The 12402-nt window shown below is 29.1% G+C and overlaps 2 protein-coding genes across 2 annotated transcripts in view; both read right to left on the bottom strand.

Moving 5' to 3' along the window:
* Positions 1-12402, bottom strand: part of LOC145314502 (alpha-crystallin B chain-like) — a 390513-nt gene that overhangs the window by 313665 nt on the left and 64446 nt on the right. The window lies entirely within an intron of this gene.
* The window catches only part of LOC145314933 (uncharacterized), a 110201-nt gene that overhangs the window by 33354 nt on the left and 64445 nt on the right, over positions 1-12402 (bottom strand). Inside the window, exons 2-3 of the mRNA XM_080155009.1 lie at positions 4684-4831; positions 2384-2557 (exon numbers count right to left, since the gene is read on the bottom strand). Coding sequence (XP_080011135.1) covers positions 2384-2557; positions 4684-4809 — 300 coding nt within the window. The 5' untranslated portion in view covers positions 4810-4831. The remainder of the gene's footprint in view (positions 1-2383; positions 2558-4683; positions 4832-12402) is intronic.

Consider the following 12402-nt stretch of genomic DNA (forward strand, 5'->3'; position numbering starts at 1 on the left):
GCTTTAATGTAATGTTATTAGATAATGTTTGTTTGTTTAGAATTTTCATACTTCCAAATATGGCATTTTTTGCTAAATTTAATATCTATATACACAAAATTTTAAAGTACATTTTATCTTCAAATATTCTATTTAACATATCTGTCACATTGCAAATTTGGACTTGATTGAATCGACCTATCGATTTTAAACTTTTAAAAAGGAAGCTGCCATTATAACTAGTAATCAAGAAAGCGAAACATCTCTACAAATACTATCAGAAGCACGTCAATTATTGTCTATTTTTTAAAACTATAGACAGATTATATGTTTAAAATGACAATTACTACGATGATAACCCATGATGTTTAGAATAAATCAAAACTATAATTACATTATCAGGTAAGGTCCTATTTGAGAAACTTGAATATTGATTTAAAACATAAAAATTTTAAATACTTACTTAGACTTGTAAATGATAGTACGTTTCATAAATGTTAAAAATGATTCTTATCTATACTGTTGGCTGTTCGTTTGTTCCTTTAAACTTCGCTTCTATAAAAAAAGTCATTCTTGTTATAATTTTTAGTTTTATTCTTCCTTTTGAATCCTTATATTGAATGTTTATTATAATAAAATAAAAAAGAATTGAAAAATGAAAACTTGAACAAAGGTTATTGAAGATGCACATATAAAATAGAAGGGATGATGCGTAGAAAAAAAGTTTCTAAATATTGTATTTTGTTATACATTTCACTTGTTGTTGTTTGAATGTAAAATGGCATTGAACCATAATAGAGCTTATAACAAGAGTTATGTCAACATGAAACTCAAAAGTTTTGTTGACTAAATCTTAAAACCCAAAAACAACCTCCTTAATATTGAAATTTTAAATATAGTGGGACAAAGTGACTCAAAAATCAGCCCTGTGATGTCATAAAAATGAGCGATTATCTATCTCTTTTTGGGGGTTTTTCTTTCCCACTTCTCCTCTCATCTCCCTCATTTGTAAGACGTCACATGACTAATTTTTGAGTCACTTTGTCCCACTACATTTTGAATGTATGAATCTTTTTTTCACTCTCTCATGGTTCACAACCCCCAAAAAACCATTGTCCAAGGCACTAATTTTAATTTTAGACATTCTGATTCCAATCTAATCCAATCAAAGCAATTTATACGGAATCTATTTATCCGTGGGTGAAAGAACAACTCACACAACCAAAGCTTCGCATTCTTATTGTTTAGTCCATCATTCAACCAGGGTAGTCAGGAATAGGGCATTAAACTGTTAAGATCCAAATGAGATTTCCTAACCAAGGAGCATCTACTCTATAACTCACTTTGCACTCGGTACGTTGATTTTGTAATTATTTAATTGTGGCCATGTAATTTTTTTCAGTTGCTATATCCCTGATATCTTACATACAACATCACTTGAAAAGGGGATTTCCTGTTTCTTACAATGCAATGAATAACAAAAACAAAAATTTCCTAAGCTGCGCAACTGTTTAGAATATCTAAAATATACATCTAAAGTATCTAAAAGGAGGCTTCTTTAAAAACAATTTTACCTCGAACTTAAACGACAGTCAAACAAAAATGAAAAATATGTGCAATACAGACAAAATAAATTCATTTGAAAACTAAGATCAGCAATGATATTATCATTTGCTTGAAAAGATACAAACAATTAAAACGAGAAAAAGAAAAAAAAAGAGTTTGCCTCTTACTTTTCTGTCAATCAATGTATAATTTTTATTGTATTTTATTGGAATTAAGATTAAATTTGTATTAAAAAATAAAATAATTTCTTTTAAAATTTAAGATCAATAAAATAAAAAGACAATAAGTGTTCTTTTTCTTACAGTTTCGATCATACAGACGAACGAATATTATAGAGTAGCTGCGCTGCAAAAAAAGATACATACAATGAAGTTGTCTCGATTAGCCGCCATGATATAGCAGAATAAAAATCAATTGTATGAATTTTAAATAACAATATTTATTTTTAATCGTCTGTATGTTTAAAGTACATTCGTCGTTGCGTGTTTCATACATTATCAAACATATTGTGGAATATTCAGGAATTAAGTTATACAAATAACCCAATAATAATTATTAAAACCTTCGATTTAATACTTGTAAATTGAATTAGATGAGTACGAAGGGTATTAACTTCATATAAGATCAAAAATTCATATGTTCTGTATATGTTTAGTATGGTTTTTTTTATAATTTATGTAAATATCGGATAATTTAAAGTTACAGTAGGCAAAAATTACAACTGTGCAAAAATTGTATATAATATTGCTAAAAAGGAAAATTAAACAATTGCACATATCACAAGAATTAAAGGACTCTCGCATATTACCAAAACCTTTTTTATCAATTTAATTCCTACCTTAAAAACTGAAGAAATTGAGATTGATTGAGTGCGGTTGAGAACAGAAACACTGGTCCTGTTTCCGGGTAGATTGCTGGCACTTGTGCTGTTTCCAGGTAGATGCCCGCTCAGCGGATCTGGGTTGGGAGACCTCATAATGTTGTCATACTCGTCAAATATATTCAAACTTCTCTGAAAATTAAAGATTAATGTGAACATATAATTTCTGAAATATATCGTTCAGAATCAGATAAATCATGAACGAAAGGCATGAGGGAGGGGACACTGGTCGGTAAATTTAACTGGATCCAATCATTATATGAACATCCTCAATTATGATAAATAAAAGTACACCTTCTGCAGATTAAAATAATTGGTGGGAAAGTTTGAAGTTATACAATGCATATTTTGTAAACAAGATGTCATAGGCCAACGAATGAGATAACGTATATTCAGAATTTTAAGACTACTAAAATTTACAGACAAATGTCCCCTCCTTTAAATAAAATTAACGGCTATAGTTCCTTACGTGGAAAAGCCTCTTAAGGGGCGTTTGTTCGTATTTTCTCCTATTTCTTTCCCCTGCGGGTCCAATTGCCTAAACCTGCGGGGCAATCACCAAACACAATATGACCTAACCTAACCTAAAATAACCTATTAAAGCAATTTTGAAAATACGACGAATCGCCCCTTAAGGGGCGTTGCCACGAAAGGGAAAATACTTAAATTAACTTTAGCTAGCATTAACTTACCTTTTCCCGCACAAAATAGTTATAAAAAAAGGTACTAAGTATTCAAATCTTTAAACAGCGTTGGAAAAAATAATATTTTATTTATTCACAATTGTAAATGAATGAGAGTTATTCATTTTCTGACACCTCATTAATAAAAGAAAATATTTTTTCTTTGCAGATTTTCAATTTTAAATTCATTGAATTCATAACTCTTATATAACTTCTGCAAAATGAAGGCTTCTTAATTTTAAGAATTATTTCAAAGCTTTTCTATGTTTTCCAGAGATAGGTCTATAGAAGATAAATTAATCTTCCTTCTTGTTTATTTTGACTTTAAAATAGTTAAACATTTTAAAAGTAGTTTCTAGAATTCCAATAAAATAAGCTGCGCGGCTGTCTATAAGGCTGGAAAGCTAGCCGCAAGTATTTCCCAATTGACTGACTGCGGCATAAAGTTGCCTTTTTGACCTTTAAATGAAAATACATACCTACAACGTCTATTTAACTATGTGAAATGATTTTTACATATTTGCAATTTCCTTATGTCAATGTTTGTGCAATATTAAATAACATCAAGTGCAAATTTTTTAGGTCAATTGGTAAATTGTCTGTGTGAAATGTTAGCTGTATCATTATGTGATATTTTGTTTATTGTTCTTCTTAGTATCAACTTAACCCTTTTATTTCCAATCTATATCAACCCTTTTACGGAGGCGGGGAGGGGTAGAATGCCTCCCTTATCGTGTTTAGAAAGATTAAAGTTAATATGGCATTAAAACGTCGCTAAAGGTAGAAAACCGGAATAAAAAGAAAAATAGGTGCCTGAAAACGGGTCAACTTTTATAAAGAAAAATGACCTAAGAATAATGAGTAGATGCAATCTATCATATATAGCAGCCGATTTTCTTTCTGTATGAATTTTAATAACCAAGGAGAATTTCCCCGAAATAGAATACTTATTTTCAGAAAGAATTTTAGATGTATAAACAGGCAAAGTTAATGGTAATGAGAATTGCAACAAATATTTTTCTGACGTAAGGATATCTAGATGTCAAATTAAAGAAGTATATTTGCTTCCAGTGAAATGTGGTAGATAAATTTTAAACGGTAATAAACTAACCCCCCTCCCCCAAAAATTAAAATGTTGACAAGGGTTAATTTTAAACAGAAATGCGACTAGACATTGCAATCAAATATCCAGGGATATAGGGATATATAAACGAAGAAAAATAATCCTACAATGTTAATGATAAGATAGAAATTAGCCTTTCATTAAATATGTATGTAGAATTTATATCCATTAAACTATCCTTTACCTCTGAAGTATTATTGCAGATCAACAAGTTAACTTACCAATACCATCCTTATTCATGGGAAGGGAGGGAACATTGCGCTGTAAATCATAATAGTTTCTAAAGTTTTAAACGTCGTGAAAACATTTGAGACTTTTATTATACACATAAATTATTATAACTTTTCTACAATCCTCATAACATTAAACGTACAATCCAGACTACCAACTAATAATCAATGAACGTAGTCTAGTTATAGAATAGCTATGCCTAATTACAAAAGAAACCTTACCGTTCTCATAGTTTTAGGTTTGTGATGATTATGTTTTCTGTCCATATTATCAGAGTTTTTATTCTCCTTCCCCCCGCCAAGTAGCAGCATTTTTTTAGCAACCTGCAACAGTTGCAGTTTATCCATTTTTTCACACTTTTCTATATAATCTGAAAATAAACAAATATTAAAATCTCACCAAAAAAAATTATATAAATTTTTAGATTTCTTTTGAATTAGGGAAGCTTAATATAGCTTCAAATGAATTATCCCTTTTTCTGATCCTGAGAGAGAAATTATTTCACAGTCCAACATAATGTTGTTTGATTTACTTCTAAATGATATTTTGATTACCCACTTAAAACTTAAACTAAAACTTGCCAAATAATATGTAACATGTTAAACTCTTATAATTTAAGCCTTTTAACTAGTTTGATCTAGCTAGATCTATATAGTATGTTGAGATTGACGGACTAACAGATGGTCTTTTACCAGAAACATCTTAACTAACAATCTCAACCGTCTACCTTATCAGGCGAGTAAATACCTATACGCATTCTATTTTGGATTTGATAAACAAAAAATATTGAAGACTGGAAAGAAATTTTGAGTCAAAGTGTGGCTACACTTCTTTAAAGCTAAATCTATGATGTATGGCTTATATTTAACCAAATGCATTAAAAGGTCATAATGAAATAATTTAATTGCCCCCATTAATTGAATGCATGTGTGAGTGTACCTTCACTGGAGCATATTATTATATCCAAATAGGTTTCATTTTTTTAATATAGCCTTCAAATATATAAAACTAGCCCACTCAATTTTTATTTTTACTTAAAAAAATTTGTTTAAAAAAGTAATTTTTTCTATGGGCGATTTCTCTTGGGATCGGTCCAGCGGTTAGTGAGATCCTTCGGTACACACAGACACACAGACAAACAGACATCCTGTTACTTTAGTATAAGAATAGAATATTCATTGAGAGCGAATTAAATGAAATGATGGCATATTGTGACGTAGTAATTATTTATTATTCTGATTAGATAATGATAGTATAATGAAAAACTGATTACAAATCGTCTACTATTCAATAAAATTAATCAAAATAAGTTAAAAATTGCCTGGCGATTTATTTTGTCTTGATATATAGAATCCCTCCATGAATGCATTTTGAATCGTTGATATGATTTATAAAGGTTATGTTTTTACACCTGGATTATGAAATGATTATAGAAAAGCATAGCTACTTTATAATTATTATGTTTGTCTGTTGTTTGATCTCTAGGTTATTCTGTATATTTTCAAAAAAATAATGAAGGGAAAAAATATCAGTTTGGGTTCTTTACTATATTCTAAACATCTTTATTTTTAAATATCTCTGAACATAGAAAATAAAGTTTTATGATTTTTTCTCTTTTAACTATTTGAAAATCAACATATTTAATAAAATGTAATAGCTCAATAATCAAAAATTGAAAAGTAAAATTATCAATTTTAAGAATTTCCAAATTACAACCTTTCTTTGATAATATTGATTTTAAATCTAACTGTATATTTCAGCAGGGTAAACGAGATAGGTCAATAAGTTTAATTTATTTTGGTCTCAATCACACAAAGATAAAATTAACCATTTCAAGTCCAATAATAAAAATATACAACATAATAATCAGATTAAAAACGAAAATAACCATGAATCATATAAATCTTTTTTTTTAAATAGTTTATGTGTATATGATATGGTCTGTTGAATAGCTGCGTAGATAAACCAGACTCTCTTTAGTAATTAACGTCTGATACGTACCAACATACATATTAAAGTAATTTTTTATTAAAAAAGTCTGCTATTAATTTATCAGCTATTTACCTATTCCTGTTTAACTGTAGATTAGATTCATTCTCTGAAAATTGGACCTCTTGGGTAATTGTTTTCAATAAGCATACACAGTTGTCACGAAATAACAGGGATACAGGAACAGGACAATCAGAGAACAATTTGGAATTTTAAGAATTGTTTTCAATAAACAACAATGGACAGGAGATTGAGAAATGAATAATATGTTGTAATATTTTTTTTTAAATCATCACTTTCTTACTTGGTAACAATAACATTATAAGATAAAAAAAATATTGAACCACAGATGATTAGCTAACGACTACAATACTAATATGTTGGTGCCAACACCCTATAATTATAATTGGATTGTTATTATAATATTTACAGATAGTTGTGATCAATCTATTTTACCTATCCCTGTATCCCTACAAAACAAATTTACGTAATTTTGATTTGATGCTTTGATAGATTATTTTTTCTAAAACCTATTCCAGCTTTTTTTAGTATTTTCTTATTTTAATTTATGATGAGACTTTAAAAACAATGCAACGTAATTTCCAAAAAACTTTTTTTTACAGTGGCTATTTGAGAAAATTATGAAATAGAATAAATTTTTACTACTTTTAAAAAATTCTTTCTTTTAAAATCTATAGCTTTGATTAATTAATGTTTAATTAAGGCATACAAAATAGCAATACCTAATTGAAACTTTTGAAATCGATTCATGTAAGAATTAGGTTGAATATGAAAAAGCAGTAACTCTATAATCTTTAAAAATCTATAATTAACCCTTAACGGTCGGGGGGGGGGGGGCGTTGAACGCCCCCCCCTCCGGTTTTTTCTATCTCATTTTCTGTGTGTGAAAGATGAAGAGCCCAAACTGCTTGACTTTTTAAGTATGGGTATGACACATAACTGAGAGTTGGAATTTTAGAATATCTCCATCCTGGCGGGCACAGGATGCCAGCAAACCTGGCAGGGTCATCCAGGTAAAGAGCAAAAATATTTTTTTGACTAAAACAAAGCATTTTATCATACCAAAATACTAAAAAATCCTCTAGTAGGACATCCTTATATAAAATACAGGTGTTCAAGTCACTTTCAGATTCCAGGTATGATCCTGCAGGTCCTGATGCTCCAGGTCTCCAGAAATCTTTAAAAGGCTCCTGTGGCCGCAATTTTTGACTTAGAGACTTCAAATTTTAAACTTAAGCTTTTCTTATATGTCTACATAACGTATTAAAATTTCATAAAGATCCGCCGCCGTTTTCCCGCCGACCGCCGACTGCGGCGGCTGGCAGCTGCCAAGTACAGCTGCGGCCACTGAAATTTATATTTTGATATTTCTAATGTAAAATTTACATAAAGATAAAAATTTTCTAGAAAAAAATTTTTCTTCTAGCTTCAAAAATAAGAAAATTACAGCCGTTTGAAATTTTTAAGTAAAAAAGGACCTAAAAACAAAGGTTGTTAAATAAAAGGGTGAAGGAAGCGAAAATTGACTTAGACTTATAAAAGGTCGGAAATTCATTATCAAACAGAGGACTTGCACAAAAAAAATTAGCCCTCTAGCTCTAATAGGAACTGAGATAATAAGGGGGGGCGTTGAACGCCCCCCCCCCCCCCGACTGATTAAGGTGCGGCAAGGGGCCCGACTGTAAAGGGTTAAATAGGTAAATTATTAATTAATTAATGTACATTAGGCAAAATATTAAAATGTAATTTTCTCCTGTAGTTCAATTTGTTTCGGCTCTGATTTTAAGAGCTGAGGAAAATCTGATTTTATGGCTGATGTATTTCTTGTTTCAAGCACCAATAACATACAAAATGTTAAACAAAAACAAAACATAAAACTTCTGTATCCCGATTTTGGAAAAACTGCATTTTGATTTTTAAACAAAAGCATCTTTTTACAATTATGCATACATTTTTAGAAATACATGCTTTTATACTTTTATTCGTTATACTAGTATAAATACCTATATAATTTTTTCCTACACAAAAAAAAACAACAATCAAAATTACTTTAAAGATAGATAAAAAAAAAAAGGGGGGAAAGCTAAAGAAAGAGGAACAGAAAGAAATGTAATTAGAAAGAACGAAAAAAAAACAATAAGATTGTAAAAATAGGCTGGTAATTAATTTCAATAGAAAGGATGCATAAATAACAAGGAATGCTGAATTTAAAATTTATTGGGAAAGTAAAATTATTGTTATTATTGTATCTTATTATATAAAGTAGAAAAGTTTTTTTTATCTGTAACTTAAGATTTCTACTGTAACTACTGATTGAGTTCTCCATTTTAGGGATCCTTCACTCAGGTTACTCGATAGTTTTAGGCTATTTTCTGTTCTTCACTAAATCTTCGTATAAGAGTCCCTAAATGCCACGGAAGTTTAAATTCAATAAAATAAATATTCTAACTTGTTTTCATATATGTAGTGAATGTATAGTGAAAAAGAAGAGTTTTTGAGTAACTTTGCTCTAAAAAAATGTGTGAAACCAAGATTGTTTAAGAATAGTAATTGCTGTATAAATAAATAAAGGCAAATTCAATTGGGACGTTCTTTAAAACCAACATAAAATGAAAAGATATTATTAACAAATTATCATTAATAAATATTAATTTCATGACAGAAATAATAATTTAAGTGATTTTTACCATTTACTTTGAAAACATTTACTACTACTCTTTAAATTTATATTTCTTTATATATTATGTATAAATTGTCAAATTATGTCGTAAACTATTCTATAAAATATTAATTGAATTTAATGTTTCTCATATGAAAAGGTCTTAATAACACATCATGAATACCTATTTCTAATAATTAGCTATAATATGTAAGATTACTTTTTTGTTGGATACATCTACTATGTTGTTTGCTTGCTCTGAATACAAAAATCAATTACACATCCACCATCTCTTTGTCAAGATTCAAGAATAGAATTTAATATTCATCTGCATGAGGAATATAGTATGGGTTTGTGTGGACTTAAATTTACTTGTGTGGCTAATCTTCTTTTTTTTGTAAATGACTTCTCTATAGTTAGGTTAGTCAGTCGGTACAGTTTTTTTTTTTTTAAATACAGCGTTATTTAATAATCACTAGTAATCACTATATCCTACGCCCCTAGCATCTAGCATGTAAAGGGCCCCTAAAAAGGAAAACCCAATAAGTTCAGTAGTTAATGAAATCTCAAGCTACACACAAAATAAACCTTACTGCTTTATATAATAGAATAGGATGTATTTTCAAAAATTGATGATTTTTAAAAGACACAGAAAGAATTTTCGCAAAAGTATACATAAGTCATTTTAAATCACATACCATGAGTAATAACAGAAAGAAAACTCTTTTTATTTGCCTAAACTTTTTCCCCAGGCGTTGCCCTACAGATAAAGAATTAATGAAACTACATTTTGAATAATATAAAGGGGGTGTTGTGTGTTTAATACAACCATCTCGTAATCAATAATCAAATGGCACTTAGAATTCGAATTTCGATCGATATTTTGCATGAATAATCCTTGGTAGGTCTATTTTCCCTAAATCGAACAAAAAGTTGGAAAAATAACGGCTAACGGCTGGCGGCTCAGCCGTTTTCCCATTTTTGGCTATCTTAAGAGCAAATTAGTCACGAAACCTATCTCCACATAATACTTTTTGTCGCTCAAAAACCTTATCAAACGGTACTAGCCGGTAGCTGTTGGTACTAGAAATTAAAAAAATGTTTTTGCTATCATTTAACATGAATTAAACCAAAAATATGTTTTAAAAAGTTGATTTCTACTTAATTAATGATTAATTTGCCCTGAAAGTAGGCAAAAAACCGGCTAAACAGCTGAGCCGCCACCCGTTACTTTTCCAACTTTTTGTTCGATTTAAAGAAAATAGACCTACTAAGGATTACTCATGAAAAATTTCAGATCGAAATTCGAATTCTAAGTGCCATTACGAGATGGTTGCATTAACTCCCCCCCCCCCCTTTGCTTAGGTAAATAATACTATTTTTTAGATCCACATTTGGAATATTATTGTTTAGAAACAAAAGACACAAAAATAGACAAACTTAAATCAAACTACTGATTCCATGTACTTTGTCAACAAGTCCTAACTTTTAAGATGTTCAGACCGTTTTAGCCCAAGCCTTTCTTACAACTATCAATTGCTACAGTCGTAGGTAATTTTTTTAGCAACATATTATATAATGTTCAAAAGTTAGACTTGTCATGTAGAATAAGTATGAAAATGCTGTCACAAACCTACGAAAATAAGATTTTAGCAAAATTTTTATTTAAACCCGTACAGTATTACACTCTATATGATTTAGCTTAGATAAAGTCTATAGGGAAAACTACTTTGAACCTTAAATATTTCTTATTGTTAGCCAACTATCCTATGAATAATCATATGTTTAATAAGCTAAGAAATTTTCAGTCTATAAATGAGGGAAGTGCATTTTTTTGTGGTTTTGTGTGACCTAATAGTCTGCGTCTGACCACACAGGCAAGTAAGTTGGTATTATACAAACAATTATAATCTGGCTTATTTACGCTCATTATATACGGATTATACGCTTCTGATGCAAATATTTGATAAGAAAAGGATAAGTTTGCCACCATATAAATTAAGAATTTGTGAGAACGCATCTGCTCTATAATTAGATGTAAATTAGATTATGTGATTAGATTGAGTTTTGAATTTTCTGATTCTCATTTCTCTGATTGTTTTCAAACTTTGTATAATAATTTCTGTAGTAGTTGGGTACAATTTGGTTAAAGCGTAACATCTCTAATGTAATTAACGAGTAAGTCCATACGCATTTTTGTATTTTGTAATTATTTGTATTATTATTTCGATTTGTTTTCCTACGACAACAAGGAAAGCCAAGTAATTAAGCAATTTTGGAACTTATTTGCATAAAATTTTGTTTAGACTTACTAATATTCTGCTTATTAAGTTATTTCACTCTACAAGTGTAAATGTTTGTTGTCCTACTGTGCTTGTACTTAAATTGCCATCCTTGTAGTTCAAACAATATTTTAAAAATGATGTTTTCTATATTTAATTGGTAAAATCCTCAAAATCAATTCAAAATTTTTCCAAATTAGGAAAAACAAGAAAATGTATTTAAATTTAGATTGTAAAAAAAGACTTCAACGAAAGAATAAAAAGCTATCGTTTTGATTTAATTGTTTGTAGTTTTTAAAACAATATTTTTCTGCAATGTTATTATTTCTGCGTGGCGTAATTGCCATCGATTTTTGCAAGAGAAAATCGTTCTATCGGATTCAAACAATATTTGGAGATTCTTGTAATAATGAATTTGAATACTACATCTGTATAATGTATATGTAATATGTTTATCCATTTCTTATCCAGTGGATGATTTTATACTTGTTTTTTTTAAGTTTTCTTTTTGAAAATAAATAAATTAATGCAAATAACTTGAAAATATTCAAAACAACGCCTTAAAATTGGAACATAATTAAAGTTATTATATTGAATAGCTTAGAAAACAACATTTAAAACTATTAAGGAATTATTTTTCTCGTATTCATTCGAATCCGGTGGATAGGAACCGGTTCTCATCCATACGAAAAAACTATGTCTAGCACCGAATTATATCCAGCTTTCTACGAATATAAAAATATAAGATAAAAATCATAAGATTAATAAATGCGAGAAATAACTATTCTATTTTCTTTCTTTACAAACAACACAATTCTTTAACTAATAATTATTTAATTAATGCCAGGATATTTAAAGCTGCACTACTAATGCACACTATTATCCTTTATATAATTATTTAAAGTTTTATAGTTATGAAAAAAAAGGAACGGCTTTAAAACCTAATTCAGTTTAATTTTAGTTATGTAATAAGATTTAAAGTACGTTCT

The sequence above is a fragment of the Acartia tonsa genome, chromosome 3, assembly GCF_053477335.1.
Source record: "Acartia tonsa isolate MP-2025a chromosome 3, ASM5347733v1, whole genome shotgun sequence".
NCBI classification, from domain to species: domain Eukaryota; kingdom Metazoa; phylum Arthropoda; class Copepoda; order Calanoida; family Acartiidae; genus Acartia; species Acartia tonsa.